The 21,229-nt window shown below is 35.6% G+C and overlaps 1 protein-coding gene across 1 annotated transcript; it reads right to left on the minus strand.

Annotated features, from left to right (window-relative positions):
* Nucleotides 1-726: 726 nt before the first annotated feature.
* Nucleotides 727-15,315, minus strand: LOC145680196 (uncharacterized). The gene is made up of 5 exons (XM_081750452.1): nucleotides 15,178-15,315; nucleotides 12,440-12,688; nucleotides 10,784-10,941; nucleotides 7,411-7,607; nucleotides 727-2,312 (listed from the first exon to the last, which is right to left on the minus strand). The coding sequence occupies exons 2-5, from the start codon at nucleotides 12,681-12,683 to the stop codon at nucleotides 1,298-1,300; spliced, it is 1,614 nt and encodes a 537-aa protein (XP_081606578.1). The 5' UTR covers nucleotides 12,684-12,688; nucleotides 15,178-15,315; the 3' UTR covers nucleotides 727-1,297.
* Nucleotides 15,316-21,229: the final 5,914 nt, after the last annotated feature.

The raw sequence follows: 21,229 nt of genomic DNA on the forward strand, positions 1-21,229 counted from the left end.
GTTCTAAATTGTGAGAACAAAGACCACTTCATAACTAAAAAAAACTGCAACCAATTTTGAAGACATGTTTAGATGTTCGAGCTCGTTATAAAACATTGTTTCTTCTATTACGAAATACTACACATCATTAATAAGCTTTTCAGTTAGTTGACTGTCTAGGAATCTCAGGTGGGTAGGTCTAGGAATCATGTAGCCAGAATGGAAGAAAATAGAAACGCTTTCAAAGTTTTACCTGGAAGTCCAATCGGGAAACGACCTTTAGGGAGACCTAGGCGCAGATGGGAAGACAATATAAGATGGATCTTGCAGAAATAGGAATCCTGTAGAAACTGAATCTAATTGGCTAAGGATAGAAGTCAATGGACAGCTTTTGTGAACGCGGCATTGAACTCCGGGTTCCATAGGCCATAGAGTAAGTAGTTAGTTCCTTGGCTGTCACCAAGGGCGCCGATCCTGGGGGGGGGGGGTCGAAGGGTCCCGGGCCCCCCAAAGCTCATGTGGGCTCCTACTGTATTTGTGAATATACAATATTTGGCATAATTTGAGTGTAATTTGTCTTAAAATCTTTATATATATATATCTTCTGCATCTGAATGCCTCCCCAAAATTTACAGAGAAATCGGCGCCCTTGGCTGTCATTATCATATTTTATTGCCAAAATCATCTATGGCAACACCAGATAATTTAAGAATAAAACTATTTCACATTCTCACTGTTTATTCATGAATACAGTTTTCTAAATGATGACTTATAATAACCTTTAGAAAGGTTACAAATCACTATAAACAATTGTTAATATCAACAATTAAATTGTTGGAAAAATAACTTTTAGTTTGAAATTATTTTAAACAGCATCAAATTTTACTAGTGCAAAATAAAATATTAAATGCTGTTTGTGTCAGTGCAAATTTATCTAAAGGTATAACGTTATGCTGAACATTTTTTTTGTACACACACATACAGGGTTGACTCAAGACAATAACAACAACCAATGCATTTGAATAACTTTGTTCAGTTTGAGCAGAATTAGATGGCCTTGATCTGTATGTGTGTGTACCAAAGTACTGTAACTCATATTGAATATACGAACTCATTGAATTCTTAGAAAAGAAATAACTTTTAATTTGAAAGCATTTTAAGCAGCATCAACATACGTTAATAATACGAAAGCAAATATTAAATACAATCATTGTCAAATGCAAATAAATTTATCTAAACGTATAACGTATTGTTGAACATTTTCCCCCCAAACTAGATTTAACACAATAACAACAAACAATGTTTTTGAACAATGTTTTCAGATGGTAATGGGAGCAGAATTAGATGGTTTGATTGAGACGTGAAGGTCCCAGTTATTTTCCCGAACCAAGTCAATGATATGGAATGCAACTTTTTCTGAAATTTTATTGCATGAGACCACAATCAATACTTTCAGTTGGTTATGTTGCATCAAAAGGTGTTCCAAGTGTTCTTGAGTCAACCCTGAAACACAATTGAAGCTAATTAGTTTAAGATATTTGAAATTTTGAGGATTCAGAAACACAGAATCAAAGACGTCAGTTGTGAAGTAAGTGGCTGAGAAACTGATTTCTTGTAACATTGGACTGGAGCACACAAAGCGGAACCATTCTTCTGAGAATTGCCCATAGCTGAATGGACAGGAATGGTGGAATGTCCGCAGCCGAGTCATTTGTTGCTTCTCACAAAATGCACTTTCAACTTCTAGGTAAGAGTTTTCTCGGAAGTTTAAATACTCAATGTTCGGACATAAGTTGACGATCACATACGGATCCACGTTTAAAAATCCCGCCAAATCTATATATTTTAACTTGTTTCCAATTTTCCTCAAGATAGGTACAACAGCAAGTGAGAACAAGTACGGCATCTTCTTTCTCATCGCATCCCAGACGTAATTTACTTGTAGCTGACAAATTTCTTTTAGCTCTAATAATGGTTTTAACACCTTATAACCTCGCCTCTCAAAGGCAACCTTCACGTATTTTATCCGTGGGCATAAAGTCACAGCTTCGCTCAAGTCACATCCCCGTTGAATATCTGATTCTCGAATGTCAATATTTACCAGTTTGTATTCCGGAGGATGATTTCGTTCTTCTAAGAAAATTTTATGCAATGCTTTGGGTACTTTGTGATGAACTAATATTTTAAGCTCCCGAAGAGTGTCCAGTATTTCACAGATATCTTTGGTTTTTAACAAACAATTATCAATAATTAATGTATCTATCCATGGTGTCCGTGTTTGCATATACTCATTCATCTTCATCATTAGGTACCTGCTTCTTGATCGCAATGCTCTGAAATATACACAACATTATTTTTTCAATGTTAGTACAAACGTAAAGCTCTATTTTTAAATTAATGTTTTTCTAGAAAGTATTATTATAGTTTTCATCTATGAACGCTGAACTACTTTTAACTACCGAGAGTCTTGTAAGAAAAATAGATTTCGATAGGATTACAACATAAAAGATATCCGAAAAGTGTACAGTGAGGCTTCTTGTGAAGCTTAAATCAAACTTAAGTTGTACTTACGATGCTTCTGTTTGCCTTTATAAGGCTGACTCGTTCAATAAGAATTCTTATACTCATGGATAGCATTATTTGGAAGCCTAAAAAGCAAGTAATTCCAATAAAAACAATAAAATGTTCGTTGACTATGGTTCAGGAAATATAATTTTTACAGACTCCGTTTTATGATAAAATTAATCACCTTCTCTAAGGACTGAAGACGTGCTGATGCTATGCATCTACTAGAAGATTTAAACTTTTGATGACACCTTGAATTGGAGGTAAAGATTAATTGCATGTTAAACAGTTATTAATTAGTTCATTCGAGTTCAGCGTTCCTTCCAGCATCGAGGCTATATGAGACATAGACCTAGAACTTAACGCGTACCGAACTGCATGAACTTCCACCGAGAATCGAACCAGTGTCTTCCACGTCGAAGACGTGTACACTAACCATATAGCCAGGAGGGAGCTCTGAACAGATATTAAATCTTGTATTGGAGATATAAGTTATATGCAAATTAAATAGATATGATATATTGTTTTGAGAGATAAAAGCTATTTGCAAGCTAAACTGGCATGATATCCTGTGTTGGAGATAAAGACTATTTGCAAGGTAAACTGGTATAACATTCTGTGTTGGAGGTAAAGAATATTTGCAAGCTAAATAGGTATGACATCTTGTTTCGGAGGTAAAGACTATTTGCAAATAAAACAAGTATGTTATTCTCTGTTGGAGATAAAAGACTATTTGCAAGTTAAACTGGTATAATATCCTGTGTTGGAGATAAAGAATATTTGCAAGGTAAACTTGTATGACATTCTGTGTTGGAGATAAAGACTATTTGCAAGGTAAACTGGTGTAACATCCTGTGTTGGAGATAAAGACTATTTGTAAGGTAAACTGGTATAACATTCTGTGTTGGAGATAAAGAATATTTGCAAGGTAAACTTGTATGACATTCTGTGTTGGAGATAAAGACTATTTTCAAGGTAAACTGGTGTAACATCCTGTGTTGGAGATAAAGACTATTTGTAAGGTAAACTGGTATAACATTCTGTGTTGGAGATAAAGAATATTTGTAAGGTAAACTGGTATAACATTCTGTGTTGGAGATAAAGACTATTTTCAAGGTAAACTAGTATAACATTCTGTGTTGGAGATAAAGAATATTTGCAAGCTAAATAGGTATGACATCTTGTTTCGGAGGTAAAGACTATTTGCAACTAAAACTAGTATGGTATTCTCTGTTGGAGATAAAGACTATTTGCAAGTTAAACTGGTATAATATCCTGTGTTGGAGATAAAGAATATTTGCAAGGTAAACTTGTATGACATTCTGTGTTGGAGATAAAGACTATTTGCAAGGTAAACTGGTGTAACATCCTGTGTTGGAGATAAAGACTATTTGTAAGGTAAACTGGTATAACATTCTGTGTTGGAGATAAAGACTATTTGTAAGGTAAACTGGCATAACATTCTGTGTTGGAGATAAAGAATATTTGCAAGCTAAATAGGTATGACATCTTGTTTCGGAGGTAAAGACTATTTGCAACTAAAACTAGTATGTTATTCTCTGTTGGAGATAAAAGACTATTTGCAAGTTAAACTGGTATAATATCCTGTGTTGGAGATAAAGAATATTTGCAAGGTAAACTTGTATGACATTCTGTGTTGGAGATAAAGACTATTTGCAAGGTAAACTGGTGTAACATCCTGTGTTGGAGATAAAGACTATTTGTAAGGTAAACTGGTATAACATTCTGTGTTGGAGATAAAGAATATTTGCAAGGTAAACTTGTATGACATTCTGTGTTGGAGATAAAGACTATTTTCAAGGTAAACTGGTGTAACATCCTGTGTTGGAGATAAAGACTATTTGTAAGGTAAACTGGTATAACATTCTGTGTTGGAGATAAAGAATATTTGTAAGGTAAACTGGTATAACATTCTGTGTTGGAGATAAAGACTATTTTCAAGGTAAACTAGTATAACATTCTGTGTTGGAGATAAAGAATATTTGCAAGCTAAATAGGTATGACATCTTGTTTCGGAGGTAAAGACTATTTGCAACTAAAACTAGTATGGTATTCTCTGTTGGAGATAAAGACTATTTGCAAGTTAAACTAGTATAATATCCTGTGTTGGAGATAAAGAATATTTGCAAGGTAAACTTGTATGACATTCTGTGTTGGAGATAAAGACTGTTTGCAAGGTAAACTGGTGTAACATCCTGTGTTGGAGTTAAAGAATATTTGCAAACTAAACAAGTATGACATTGTGTTTCGGAGATAAAGGCTGTTTGCAAATAAAACTGGTATGATATCATGTGTTTGGTATCCTATGATGATAAAGACTATTTACAAGATAAACGGTTATGTCATCTTATTTCGGAGATAAAGATTATTTGCAACCTAATCTGATACGATATCCTGTGTTGGAGATAAAAGACAATTTGTAACCTAAACTGGGATGATATCTTGTGTTGGAGATAAAAACTATTTTCAAGCTTAACAGGTATGACATCTTGTTTCGGAGATAAAGACAGCAAGCTCAACTGATATATTATCTTGTGTTGGTGTTGAAGACTATTCGCAAGCTATACTGTTAAGGCATTTTGTTTTCTAGATAAACACTGTTGACGTGACAATCATCTCGAACATAAGTACTTTGTCTGCGGCTTTGGCAGTGACTTATAGCAAATTGAGTAGTTTTCACGAAGTGATTCACTTTAATACCGCCCGGCAAATAGTAGTTATTTTCTTTGCATTAGTTGTTGGTTTTTTACTTGGTTTCCCCTTTCATTCAGCTAATATTTTTCTATTATTTTACTACCCACATATTGAAGATTTATAATCGTTCCTTATTGTATTTTCGTAATGCAAAGAGGCTACAAACTGGCGCTAAAATTCTAAATCTTACAAGCAGAAAATAGCTATTGTTTACCATATCTGCATTTAATTGAGATAGATATCAGAGATAGTTCAAGAAGTAGCAGGAACACACTTTTTCGTTCCTTCAAGTAAAACTGATGTTTCCCTTACTTTTACAATTTAGAATAGTGTAAAAGTACTATAGTCGAGCTGACTAGAGTTGAGCTTGGACAAATTTCATGTGAGAGAGAAACTGGTGTATTCGAAGTTGCCAACATTACAACGTAACATTCACAACTTTGAAGGTTCCAGGATATTATTGTCCCGTAAAGTACGAGGGAGTATCGGAAATTTTTAATTGTCTCCAGAAGTTATTAAGTGAATTTGCTTGTGTAGACACTAGACCGTACATGTTTGATTTGGTGAAAATTATTCATGGATTTTACTTACTTTTTTACATGTATCATCAGTTGTCAGTAAGGCACAATATGATTTCATCATGATTTTAGTTTCTATATTTCCAGGATTACAGTGCCCGGCAAATTCATGATGAAATGACCTTTGAGTATGATGGTAAATGCCCATCCTATGACACTGTCGTGAGTTGGAAGAGGAGTTCCAAACAGGTCACATATTCCTTAGAGATGAGCCAACACTTGGAGGTTGATCAATCAGAGAGGCCGCCCCACAATGGGCAAAATTGAAGAGCAGAACCTGGAAGACCCATAACATCATGCAGCAAAGTGGGCTCAAGTTATGATAATGTTTCACATATTTAAGAGATTTTTCACATGTCTATGGCATCAGCACGTTGAGTTTCGCGTTTGTTTTTCTCTTCAAAGACAAACATGTCAAGTCACTTGTTGATTCTCTTGGAGCAAGATGAGGAAGATGTTTTTGCTCGTCTGACGACTATGGAGAAATGTTGGTTCTAACTACGTATATGATCTTGAGATAAAAGAGATGAATAAGAAGTGGAAGGACTTCTCCTCACCTCTCCATCAAAAGGCAAAAGTGCAAGAGTCTGCTGTTAAAATCATACTCTCTATTTTCTAGGACTCTCATGTGGTTATCTTTAAAGACTACCTTTAGAAGTGTCTAGTGTGACTGGCACATACTACTGTTTACTTGTGAGAAAGTTGCTGTTAAGCAAAAAGATTGCGGTATGCTCGCCGAAAGGATCCGTCTTCTTGTGCACAATGCACTCGCCCATGAATCGTCTGTGGAAGTTGTTAGGTGTAGGGTTTTAAATATTTCCACACCCGCTCTATTCTCCTGATCTCGCATCAATCGACTTCTTCTTGTCCCCACATATCAAAATTTACTTCAGTGTTCATTTTGTCAACAGAGAAGACGTAATAATGGATGAAGGTGGAACAATGGATTTCTATTCAATATGCAGAGTTCTACAATGACGACAATTGTGAGATCTAAAACCATTGTGGGAAATGTATAACTCTACGCGAAGACTATGTAGAAATGTCTTAAGAAAGGACAAAAAACCCAAAACTCTGTCTCTATTAGTTCATGATATTAATTAAAACTTTCCGATACCCCTTCGTACACGCGGAAACTAAATAGATCTGATAACTCCACAAGTTCTTATGGCAGCAAATTACAAATACTCTGCTTACGATTGGTTTAAACAAAAGACAACTGTTTTCGTCTCCATGGTTATCTGTTAAAGGTTAACTTTGGTTGCCTAAACCAAGGATGTTATAAAATAGAGGATCTGCCCTATAGAACAAAATCGTGATTCCGTACCTCACAGATTCGCCACCCCTACTCCGCTCGCTCCGCCCAATAAGATTGCAATGTTTTGAGCCAACATTCATGGCGGAAACGAGAGTAGCCAATCAGTGAGAGTAGACGTGTCGATGCTTGGTTGTTTATTGGCTTAATTGAGTTAATAGGATGAAGGTACATATATGGCAGATCCTCTATTTTATAACATAGTTGGCCTAAATTATAATAAACGAAATCTCCTTTCAATGTAATAATGATACATACCGAGATACGTGATGTATTCTACATCTTTCCCTTTCTTCAATGACCCACTGCAGCATCTTCTGTTGTAAGTAGTCGTTGTTTTCCAGAAGAAAGTCAGAGTGAAAATCAATTATCTTGTACTTTCGTTTCAGTTTTATCATCTGGGACACACTGACAGGGATATGTTTCTCCTTCTCGAAGCACAAGCATTTGAGATTCTGAAATCAATAGTAATAATAATAATGAGCGAATTAGTCCCAGAAGCGACAGTCCTATTAGCGACAGGAACTGTTGTCTGTCCTATGAGCGACCGATTCATTTACATTGAGATGATGGAAGATGATATGATTCCTTCTCGTAAAATATTAATTCGTTATTAATGCGTTTCTCTGGCGTTATTAATGCCCGAACAACCTTGGTATGAAATTTGTACGTGCCAGTGATACTGTTCGTCAAATATATTTTTCCTCTACTGAAAGTGCAAATAAAACTTATTTTAATTTTGAGTTAGGTTTGACATAAAACATATCAAATAACTTAACGAGACAACAGGGATATTTCCATGAAAAGTATATTCCTAAAGGTAAAACAATCCAAAAGGTAAACGAACTCTTTAAACTACCGTCCCCCTTATTGTAAGCTACTAAAACGTAAACTAATTGCTTAATTTGCCTTCCTCCCTTGTTTTGACTTATACATAAAAGCTTGTCGTGAAGCAATCTGAAATAATCCCTTATAACTAGACGAACTGTAAAGTCCTGCGAGAGATTTGTAACTTGTGTAACAATTTCTTCGAATACACCGTGTTTTTAGATTTCTTTGATATTCTCAAATGGTGAACACTTTTTTTCCATGGTCACCCGATGGGAAAGCATTGGTGGCCCCCCCCCCTGGCTCACAAAAATGTATACGTAATATAGCAAACTAAGTATATTAAATACCAGATATACCAGACGTGATACAGCAACCATGGAGATGCCCCTCCCTAGAAAATTTTCTTCGGGCGCCCATACCTCTTTCTGATTTCTTTCTTATGCCATAAACATATTCAACCTAAACTTATTCTCCGTATCATTTTAACATTAAATTTTTAAATATATTAGAATCATAGACAAAGCCGGAGCTACTCTAAATATTTAGTTAGTTTTTCCCTTGATAGAGTCAATGTATGCATAGAAATTAATTCAAAAATATAATATTAGGAAAAACGTATAAAAGATTGTTAATATAATGAGAGCAATCTTACGTATTAAATTCATTTAGAGCGAAATTTTCATAGTACATTTTGTTAGGTTCTAAATCACATTAGCATAAAACAAGTTAAAGAAGAGAGAACCTTATCTTCTTCCATTATCTTAGTATGAACGAATCGGTGACTCATAGGGCAGTTAATAGATCGAATCGGTCGCTCATAGGACAGTTAACAGTTCCTGTCGCTAATAGGACTGTCGCAAGTGGGAAGACACCATAATGAGCGAATGCAGGTGAAAGCTTGAACATTCTTATATTGCATTCGGAAGATCCTCGATTATGGCTAATATATTTGATTAAGGTTCCCCTAAAGTTTTTACACAGTTTCTATGTACTAAGACGGTACTATTCAAGTTAGGTCGTGGCCGACCCTCCTTATTACATGATTTTTCTTTAACTTACAATAGTTTAACAATATCCTTAAACCTTGGAACCTTAGTTCCCCATGTCATCCAATGATTAATTTTAGTGCAGCAACGTCAGTATTCATGTTTTAATCACTATTAGTACTGTGGTTTTTGCTTAAGCTTACGATAAATTATTCTCAGTGAGCAATGAGCGGTAACACCCGTGTAGTACTCACGTCACGTTCCTGCTTTATAATCAATTTTTGAACATAAGGGAAGCACGGGAAATCCAGTACATCTGGTAAGAAAATCAATCAGAACTCTATTTACTTAGATAAATGAAATAAAAGAGATTAAATTCTAACAAAAAAGAAACTTATCTGAGATGGGTTAGAAAAACAACTAGGATTCAATTGATCTACCAAAGAAAAACAACTGAGACCAATTCACCTGGATAGTAAAACAAATGGGGTTCAATTAATCTCGTTAAGAAAATGAAGAAACTCTCGATTCAACTAGATTAAAAAAAAAAAAGACAGGTCTTCTCAATTTAATGAAGAAAGAAAAGAAATAGGGCTCACTTAATCCTGTTAAGAAAGTGAAGCAAATCTAGTGTCATGTATGCAGTGGCGTATTTACGATTTTGTTTCGGGAGGGGCTTTGCTAACCTTCGGGGGGGGGGCTTTTCCTGGAAATGTGAAAATTCTGCAAGATATTTCATTTACTTTACTATACTAAGTAAGGTTTCGGGGGGGCTTAAGCCCGGAAGCCACCTCCCTAAATACGCCACTGCATGTATGTAAGGATAAAAATGGTGCTTAGTCCAGATGCGGGAGCGAGAAATGGGGGTTTAATTCCTATCCTTAAGGAAACGAACCAAAACTTAATTTACATATTTAACACTTTGAGTGCTAATTCCGTATTTTTACGGAGTAGTTGATGTTTCGTAGACTATGGATTCCATATTTATACGTTATTTGATTGAAAATGTATTTCAATGGTTTTGCTTCTTTATTATACCGAATTAGCAGTTTTGAAATATCTCTTCTTCTTTGTAGTTCAGAATTTCGTCAATAGATGGCTTGAAGATCGTAACTAATACCTTGTTGCCGCCAGGGTTCAAAAACCATGTATTGTTTGACCATCAAAATAGCGAGAAAGAGCTTGTCAGGCGTTTCAATACGCTTCAGTTTAGAAGTAGAATTGAACGACAGTGATGGTGGTTTGTTTGAAGGAGAGTTATTGGACGATTGTGAGAATGATCCACACTATGTAGCAACAGAAATATCAGATAGGCATGTCAAGTAAATAACTTTGAGATAGTAATAATTCTCATATTCGCATTCATTTTTCTTGCCTACGTGTAAATGTTATTTGTGATTTATAATGGTTTTGTGGTTGGAATACAGAAGAATAAAGAGCAAGCTTTAAACTTTCAAACGTTGCATGTTGTACTATTTTAGCTTTTCTAGATTTTCAGATATAGTTTTTACAATGTTGCAAAAAAGCAAAGCATTCTTTGGAAAACCTGCACTTCAGAGCTCAGCACTCAAAGTGTTAAGGAAGACAAATGGAACTCAGTTCATTTAAATAACGATAACAAATGGGCTAAATAATCTCACTAAGGAATTTAAGATGAACTCAAGCCACCAAAGTAAGAGCAAGACGCTAGGTTTGGGTTCATATAATTAAATAACGTCAATTGGTAGTGTGTTCAAATTTCAATATTTAGTCCATCATTTCTTAAAGTAAGGAACACTTAAGATGTACAGAACATAAGTACGGCAGTTACTTACTGTGCATTTATTCTGAACCAAATTCACAAGGTTTTCGTCCCATTTAATAAATGCCCAACGTATTCTCGGTGTGAGAAAAACTTTGAACTCGTCTCTCCAGAATAAATCCTTTTGAGATGATAATGCATGGAGGAATAGATCTTCCACAATCATGGTAGCTGAAATGACATCAACAGTTATTTATATAATTTATATATGATTTAATATGTTACAAGATTAATGAACACGTAGGTCGCTTTGTTCCAAGCTTGTTGTATGATATAATAATACCGTTATTGCAAGTGCGGAATTGGCTTCTCTATTCAAATAGACAATTGAAAATGGCCACTTAAATGATAAAGTTTTAATCAAAAACCAAAGAGTACAAACAAAACAAAAATTATTCCGCATTTAAAGGTAAGTGTGGCAAATTTTGATTCAACAGAAATATCTCTTGTTAAATTCTCCAAGTGCCACTTAAATCAAACAATTTACCTGAAATCTTCCACAGTATAATTATGTGAAAAATAAATCACCCATCCAAAACACTTATCACTTTCTGTTTCCAATTATCACTTTCTGCTTTGAATACTAGAAAGGAAACTGTTCCGCAACTTCAATATTCTCAGACGTACGAGGACTTTTATGTCGGACAGATTATAATTTTGTTCAGGGCTGAACTCGTTGTCCGGAACTACTCGACCCACTATAAGATTTCCATTGCGCGGAATAACAAACTTTAAGCAGAAGTCACTTGGCACTACCATCACATAATTGTTGCTTTTGAAAAACATTTCTAGCGTAAGCTCAATGAGCCCCTAGCCAAACCGTAATGATGACTGAAAACGGACAGAGCATCGTGAGCTCACGACTCCATTCCTCTCTCCTCTTCACTGACAGCACTACAGCTAAGCAAAAAAGTGGGGGATCTAATTGGATATTGTCAGTTGTCATTTTAACTCACAACACAACAGACTTAATTCAAATCAGAACAATATTATTACAAACTTTTTACAATTTTATATTTTTGAATAAACTTGTTTCTATGTGCAATTGCTTTTGTTTTATTAGCTTTTAAAATATACGAGATTTTGTTGGGAAATCTGAGAGTTTTACCTTGCACGGTTATGCCGGCTAGACTAAAGGAGACGGTGATGATGGGAAATACATGCAATTGGTGGAATTAAGAAACTGGGAGAACCCCGAGAAGACCGTACAATGATGGTATAGCAAAACTGGTTAAGTGCTCAAATGTGTATGCAAAAGAGTTAGGATGTATTAAAATAAAGTATGCAACTTTTCTACAATAGATTCTTTGTGTACATCGTTTCTTGTTTGTGGTTTACACCAGAGCAATTTTTTGAATGGCAGTTGTACGAACATTTCGTTAGAATGTAAACATTGAGTTCTCTATATTACTTCTGTATACCTTAACAATATAATTTACACTTACTGACAAAGAGATATAGCACTTATCTCTGGTGCCTTGTTCAATTCCACCTCAAGCTATGTTGACTTTATGGTGGACAAACACCGTGTGCATGGGTTTTCTCAGTTCTCCCGTTTCCTCCTACTTTTCCATTCTATCACTTCTTTTATTATTATCATCATCATTCCCTTAGCCTTGGACCATAATCATCGTATTTAAACTGAGAAAAATAAATAATTAATACTTACGGTATTCATCAAGTAGATCCATTTTAATATTTCCATTCGAAGTCAATCTAACCTTTTCCTTTAAATCTACAACTGATTTCGTTTGAACATATCCTCTCCTTTCCTTTTCTAATTCACTTTCAACACTTGTTATCCCATTTCCTGGATCCATATCGGAGTTCCTGGCCTCATCACCTACGAAATATACGACTGAACTTTTCACCGCCAATTCATACAAACTCTGAGTTTCCTTCCGAGTAGGCATTTTGTCTGCAACAATCATTTAAATAACATTTTTAAAAGGCTGTAAACAGATATCGATACTTATTAGATGTCTAAGTAACTCTATCACAAAAGCTCTGCATTGACTGCTGTCTGTAGCTAAGTGATGAATCCGGTTTCTATTTTGCATTCCTATTCTACGAGATCCGTTAATACACGCTCTCCCACCTGCGCCTAAATCTTCTTAATAGTCTTTCCCCATTGAGTTCTTAGTTAAAATTTTGAAAATATTCCTACTTTCCTCCACTCTGGGTACATGAATTGTCCACCTAAGGATGTTCTATAATTTCCTGACAAATGTACAAAAACTGGCTCCCATGGGCTCCTTTGTAATGCAGGTGTGAAGGTAATCTCATTCTCTTCTGTTCGGACTTCAAGAAACATAATTTCAATGTTGGCAGTCTTGAAAATGATGCATTTCAGTGCTGCATGCGAAAAACAAAATGGCCGCCGTCACAAATACTTTGAGGTTAGATTTCGTAGTAACCTTCTAATTACAGATGTAGGTAACTTTACGCCGTGGACTGTTTTGCCGCACACATCAATGACATAAAGCAACGAGCTTTACGAAAAATCTTAGCGTTATACCCCATATTTCGGTGCAGTTCACTTTCTCATGAGCCCTGAGTTCACCTATTCAAGATGATAGTCCTGTCAATACTTTCTTATGCATGTCCTGTCTGGCAACATGCTTCATACAGTCACATTCGAACACTCGAAAGTGTGTAAACTAGAGCCGGTCATATAATCACCGGTCACGACAGATATACTCAGAACAGCGTGATGCGGGAAGTTTTAGAGTTACTTAGTCTCGGTAAAGACGAGCAGAAAAGTCTGCTGCGGGCCCGCACCAGAAAGCTCTGTTGCGGACCCGCGCGAGCCGGAAATACATTGGTTCTTATCATTCACGTCACACGAGCAGACCTTCCTACGCGAGTCTGCTGCGGACCCGCAGCGGGCAAAAATTGAGTTGCGCGGACTGCTGGCTTGCAGCGAGTCCGCACAGGTGTAGCGGGTTGGCAAACCATTGCTGGCAATGAGTGAAGCCAAACGAGCAGACTTTCCCGCGCCTGCAGAAATGGAAAGCGAAGAACTGGGCTTTGAACTATTCATTAACGAAATACAAAAATACCCCGAGATATGGAATTTAAAGTGTGAAAAATATCTAGACAGAAATAAAAAGCACTGATATGAATTATTATTACTTTTTAATGTGAAAATTTAATATTCATGTTCTGTTACTAGTGACATAGTAACATCTTAAAACTAGAGTCAAGATATCGTTAAGTCTTAATTGTTTTGTTTACTTTTTGCTTTGTTTTGTTTTTATTTATCAATCTATCTGTGGTTGTCCCTGACCTTCCCTTCCCTTTCCCTTTTTTCTCCCTTTCTCATTTAGTTATGAAATAAAGGATAAGTATATATATATATATATACAAAATAAACATTCCCAATGATGATACCTCGCCGGTTTGGTATGCTCAAGGCACCGGCTAAGAGTTACTTGGCTGAGCGAATGTTATAATAATAATAATAATAATAATAATAATAATAATAATAATAATAATAATAATAATAATAATAAATCCATGTATTTACATTTGATTTTAGTTTAGCATCCCGTTCAGCAGGGAGGTTATATGAGACATTATGGGAATGCAACGAGCTTTTGCTTTGTAAACATGGTTAGTGATATTCAGGAAAATCTATTGAAGTAAAAGTCATATGGCTTAATAAATCTATAAAAAAATGTAAAAAATGCGGTAAATAAATAATTGTAAAGAAATGTGTAGAAATTTATACTTGTCAATGTAACGGTAAGTAACATAACTAATATGGCGGCAAGGTTTTAGACCACAGGTTCCTCTTCCCATTAAACTGTAATAAAGACAGAAAACAACGTGCTCTGTGGGGATCTAACTCGCGTTCAATCGGTAACGCTCGATCGGCAATACTATTTGAATTAAATATTAAACTTTGGAACACAAAGAAACCAATTACTATGCTTTTAGCCATAAACTAGGCGGACGACCAACTTCGGAATATATGCCCAGCTGTTCAACATAACACTTACATATGAATAGGCTAAATTAGGTTTGATTAGCTTTGGTTTAGTTTCTTTCACTTAGTTAATTACATAGGTTTGGCCCTGCAGGGTTTATCGGAACTTGGATAAGGACGGGCACGTACCATCATCTTGGCACACGAAATTCACCTTTAAAAAACCGCTATCCTTAACGGTATTGCTCTGACATTTGTCAACAAACAGAGGAGCGGATCTGGGTCTTCCATATAAGATATCCGATATTTATGCTTAGCATACTTTGGAAATCAACCAAGTGATTCTTCTTGCTCATACAACTTTAACCTATACATAATATTGTACCTTAAACTTTTTAAACTATATATGAAATTACTTCAACTGATTATTTGAATTAACGAATTGGTAATTTGATAATATTGAAATATAAGCGTACCCTACGTATCAAGAATTGCTTATAACTGACAGAGTAAATAACCTAGAATAAAAATAACAGCGTGATTTATAATCCGCAGAGGAATTTATCCGTGTTTGTATCTTCAAGTCCTGATTTTCTTCTTCTTCTTCTTCTTCTTCATCTTTGCATTTCCTTCTCATTGGGTTTTTGTTTAAAATTGGTACAGACTTTAGTTCCAGTTGTGTATACTCTTTCACTATTCACAGTCTTAAGCGTGTCTCAGACGGGACTGAAGTAAGGCTGCGATTCACGAGCTAAAATTCACGACCTTACTTAACGATCGTGTGAGAAGTAACTTGCCACTAGTTCAGGTTGAAATTTTCTTCTGTCCTTATTTGGATCCTGACTTGGAAGAAATAGAAACAGTTTCTATTTTCATCTCGACTTACATACAACTACCAATCAGAAAAGAGTAGCGCCTGACGACATTCAACTTTATTTCTCGCTGTAATTTCGAAACAATGCTGCCTGGACAAGGGAAGCACAAATAGTATTAATAGTAATACGAAAATATAATTTTTTGTAGCATGATTTATATTATTTAAAAAAAATGCAAGAATAAAGACCTTAGAGGAGGTATGCAGTGAAGGTATCCGCCCGAATGCTACAGTTGTGAACAAGTGTAATTAGCTACATCTTTTAAAATAATAAAAATAGGTGATTATTGTGCAATTTGTATACCAAAAAAAATGTAACATGTTTAAAAAAGCGTGCAGGTTTACTTTTGAAGCACCACTCGAAATAATTGTTCAAAAATTAGAATTCTTTCACTAATTACCTTCTTATTGCTTTCTAAATGATTTATGCTGGGCGACATAAAAAAATATCCTCATGGCATAGTTAAAATTCAAGGGGGTATCATAAGTAATTGTTGAAAAATTATAATTCTTTTACGATTTGCGTATAAATACAGCGTCCGGATGCATGCATAAAAACTACAGCCCAAAAAGCACAAAACAACCTGCGCTACGTCGCCACTAAAAAGCACGAATGCTATCTAATGGGGCGTTTACACTTGGTCGATTTAGTCGCACTACTAAATCGATTTAGTCGCACGACTAAATCGACTCACTGCATTTGCCACTAAATCGAGCAACTAGGCCGAATCAGATCGATGGATGTGTTCAATTATTTCAACCACAGAAAATAGAACGTCTTTCAATTCAGTTGCCAGTCGATTAGTCGCCTTTGATCAACGAGCGATTAAGTTGAAGTCCCGTTTACATGGTCGATTAAGTTGAAAGTGACGTCAATTCAACTGAATCGAACGCAAATCGACTAAGTGTAAACGCCCCATAACCGAGTCATAGCAGAGCGAAACTGTAGGGCCCGAGAGTTAGTGAGGTGGTGCGTCTGAAGGGAACAGGCGCGTCAGCGAAGTTGGGTACCCGCATAATAAGCGAGGGTAGTGAAAACGAGTGGGTTTTGACAATGATACGAGTTTCAATAGCATTTGTTATGGTTTCATATTAGTAGCGTTCCACTTGTAAACAAAATACAACTTCTTTAAACTGTGCAGAAATTCATCGCCGGTGGAAAATAGTTTCTATATAGGCATCTTTCATATCAACTCATTTATTTTATCAGTCGTAAAGCACTTGTAATAATTTTAGACTTGTAATCCTACACTTCTAAACATAAAATTCAGATGTGATGTGCCAAAAACAGAAGTAATGAAGCCACATAATTGTCGTCAGTGTTATATGGCTTTTGTGAAATTTTAGGGAACAGTTCTACAATGCTGGCTCAATACAAAAATTCCATGTGTAGTACATGAGATGGTTTCCCGTTGGGTATAAGTTTACTTTATGGGCTATGTGGGCATTTTTTGTGGGTACTGAGCTGAGAGGATGCACACAGTACCTATAATAGAAAATTGCTCTTTCTTCTTTATTTTAGCTTTCCGCGCGTGATAACTGCCCTCATTTACATATTTGGACAAGCCATTTGATTTTTAGTTTTACAATCTGGTGGATCCAAGGAGCTACAGACCATTTTTCAGCTGATACAGACTCTCTCATGTTCGTATCTTGCTGCTGAATTTTCGGAGTTACTAATTTTAATAGGGTATGAAACTGAATAATCCATTCTGTAGTTTTTTTTTTTTTTTTTTTTTTGTAGGAACGAGGATTTGTAAGTAGTTCATTATTCACCATTGAAAATACGCTGCTTTCCTGTGCATTATTGCGGCGAAGAATTCACTCCCTGGTCCACCAGCTTCTCTTTTCTCTCTCTCTCTCTCCCTCGTTTTTTGAGGGGGAGGAGAGGGCGGATTTTGTGTCAGCAACAGAGCAGACATCGCTGCTATGGTTATTTTATCCTCTTTAGATACTTTGTGATAATTCTGAAACCATCGTTGTATTTTCAACGATGTCTGTAGACATTATATCTTCTTCTTTTAAACAAATTTGCAAATAAATGTAAAGGCTCACACTCCGGTCCATCGTTGCCTGTTAACTTTCTTTGGTGCTATTAGAGCACACTTGTGCCAAAGAGCATTAAGTAACTCATATCGTGAAATAGAAAAACATTAATATTTACGATTTGTGTAACACGTTTTTCGTTTAATACAGCAACCACGAGAGGCTCTGCTGGTAAAATCTACTTAGTTTTAAGGATCGTCTGAGACCCCTACATCACCTCAGGATAAAAGAATTTGTATGGAAGTTTGAGTTAAGCAACACTGTTAAGTTGTAGCCTGGGTTGAGGCCTTAGTTCAGGTCCGTGTGAGACGAGCTTTAAAGTTAGATTTCTCTTAAATGATTGAAAGACTGACTGAAGAAGCATTTCGTACAGATTAATAATATAAGATATCTTTATAAAGTCTTTTATGTCACTTATCTTACCACAAAAAGTGTTTTAATATGTTATAGAATATTATTTTCTTGGCGCATGGACAAATAATGGAACAGAGAACAGAAACTACTTGTGCCGATCAGGGGGCCCGGATCCGTCTAAGTATTCCGTCGTTTGCGAGAACCTTTTTTTTTTTTTTTTTTTTTTTTTGTTACACAATACAGTTTGGCAAAATTACACAGTTAATTTATTAAGTTGGAATTTGTATAGAATAGAATACTTTTATTGTCATTAATCTGTATATAGACAATAGACACCCTCAATTGAAAATCTACAAGCAAATTCCTTTTTTTATCTATACCAGTATGTTTATCTTTCTCGAACTCATTTATATTATAATAGGGTACAGCAACTAACCAATCATACACGTTATTTTTAAATTGGGCAATCGGTAAATTTTGCGTGTGTTTTGGTAACATGTTCATGAATTTTGCACCTTGTATTGTATGACTATTTTTTTATTTTTGATAGTCTGCTATACGATATATCAACTTATTTAGCAGCTCTCGTATTATATGGGTGAATATCTTGTCTATGTTGCATATCTGACATATTTCCTTTTACGTATACTAAAACCTTACATACAATACGTTTCACACTCGCTTTCTACTTCAAGAAATATCCAAGACAGAGTTGAGAAATCTGTACTTTCGGTTTTGTCATCGATTGTGGTTTAGGGAGCGCCTAAAATGGATCGAAATGTTTCTGCGAATTGCAAAGACGGACGAAACCAAGTTAATACGAAATCTTCGTGGGATTTTTCGCTCGAATTCGTGGGAATAGGCGTAGTCTGGAATCGAAGCGATGTTGGTTTTAATGTTGGAAATATCTATTGATAAAATCTATATAAATCTCAAACTCAGGGGGGCAAATGCCCCTCCCTGCTCCCCCTAAATGACGCCCCTGCTATAGACATAGTATTTTCGATAAAAATAGAATCGAAACACAGTTTAAATATACATTTTAGGAAGGATGGAAATAATAATAATAACGATTTTGTATTTTACTATGTCTGTTTGACCAACATATTTGAGTCTAAACTAAAAGTCTGCTCATAATAATGAAGACAGACCTTCGTTAAACATCAAACCCTTACATACGTTAAACTATTCGATTTGTTGAAAGTGTAAAATTTTATAATTTTCTCATGGTATATTCTATCCTATTATATTATGTATTTAATTATCTACACATATCATAGTTTAAGGTAATATGAGTGAAGTGGGCAATGTCTCTCTAGAGCAGGGCTGTCCAAATGGCGGCCCGCGGGCCGCATGCGGCCCGCCAAACCATTTTCTGCGGCCCACAAATCTTTCATGATTTACGATTGTTATAACTGATAATATTTTTAATTTATTTTCATTCATTCTTTGAATGTTTTCACTCTTCTTTCGGAATAAGGCATCCACAACAAAAAGGCGCGGGCATCCACGGCAACACTGGGATCGGTAATGTAATCGTTGCTGAAAGGGACGATCACTTCAATGAACGAATAAATATTTGATCTAGCTTTCTAAATCAGACCCTTTCTTCCTCGAACTTTGCCTAGAAGCCATAGCACGCAAGAGTTACACCACTTTTTGTGATAAACACAATTTAGCATACTTCCCAAGTTGCAATCGTCTGACATTAGATTTTGAAAATGAAGCATTTAATTTTTCTGAGTTCTGTAGAGACATCGAGAGTATCACGAATGGATTTAATGCAAGATTCTCAGATTTTGACAAACTAAAACACGACATTGCATTATTTACTAATCCATTGACATTAGACATGGAAGAATAACCTCCAAACTTACAGCTCAAACTTTGTGACCTTCAGGCTGACCCATTCTTTCACACAAGAACAAAGAAAGGAGTAGATTTTTCAGGCTACTTTCTAACAAACGTTACCCTAACTTTTGTGAGTTGTGTCGGAAATAATGTCAATGTTTGGTAGTACTTATGTGTGTGAAACTGCATTTTCCACCATGAAAATTGTAAAGAATCGCTCCAGAAGCTGCCTTGGAGATCCTTCTCTTTTACATCCCCTGCGGGTTACATCTTTCACAACAAGAGGAATGGATGTAGATACCTCAGCCCTTGTAAACGTTGGTAGTCACCCTCATTAGTCACATTGAATAGGTATGAAAAAATTTCAAATACACTTTTTTATATTTTTCTTTTGTAGTGTAATAATAATAATAACTATTATTATTATTATTATTATTATTATTATTATTATTATTATTATTATTATTATTATTATTATTATTATTATTATTAGCTGCGGCCCTCCACCTTACTAGTAAAGACGGTTATGGCCCTCAGGCTCATTATAATTGGACACCACTGCTCTAGAGGAAATTAAATCCCCAGAAATGGAATACTAGTTCCTTAGAAGACAGCAAAATATTTATTCAGACACAGAATAGGCAGTAATACAGAAACTTGAAGTTATAGTGCAGATTTACAAAACGTTGTCATGAAAATGACAATTTTACGTTCAAAATGACATCTATATATATAAAAGAGAACGCACAAAATCCTTTGTCCGCTCATCACGCTAATACGGCTGAACCGATTTCTTTCATTTTTGGGGGGTTGTTAGGATTTGGACCCTAGATGGTTTTTATCATATCACTTTAATTTTGAATTACCAGTGTCTTGAGATAATTGACCAATCAGGTGTCCATACGTAGAAAAAATCCTTTATCCGCTCATCACGCTAATACGGGTGAACCAATTTCTTTCATTTTTGGGGGGTTGTTAGGATTTGGACCCTAGATGGTTTTTATCATATCACTTTAATTTTCAATTACCAGTGTCTTGAGATAATTGACCATTCAGGTGTCCATACGTACAAATCCTTTGTTATTAGTTCATCATAGGTATAAAAATAAACGTATTTATATGCAACCCGCATGACCCTGTGACTCGGCGGGTTAACATACATGACAGGCGCTATAAATCACTTGAAAGCGAAAAAGTAAAAATTATCTAAGTAACAAAGTTTATTGCGTTCCGGGATGACCGCAGCGAAGCGGGGCGGGTTGGGGTGACCGCAGCGAAGCGGGGCGGGTTAACATAAATGAAGGGCGATATAATGTTAACATTAGTGCAATCTTCTATGGTTTTTATCATATCACTTGAAAGCGAAAAAGTAAAAATTATCTAAGTAACAAAGTTTATTGCGT

This window comes from Thermobia domestica, chromosome 3, assembly GCF_964235325.1.
Source record: "Thermobia domestica chromosome 3, izTheDome1.hap1.1, whole genome shotgun sequence".
Lineage (NCBI taxonomy): Eukaryota > Metazoa > Arthropoda > Insecta > Zygentoma > Lepismatidae > Thermobia > Thermobia domestica.

What these genes read in the sequence shown, in the direction of transcription:
- LOC145680196 (XM_081750452.1), bottom strand. Translation starts at nt 12,683, where the DNA reads ATGCCTACTCGGAAGGAAACTCAGAGTTTGTATGAATTGGCGGTGAAA. An exon ending in GGATCTACTTGATGAATACC is followed by an intron (nt 10,942 to 12,439) that starts GTAAGTATTAAT and finishes ATGTCATTTCAG; the next exon opens with CTACCATGATTGTGGAAGAT. An exon ending in AGAATACATCACGTATCTCG is followed by an intron (nt 2,313 to 7,410) that starts GTATGTATCATT and finishes TGTATATTTCAG; the next exon opens with AGCATTGCGATCAAGAAGCA.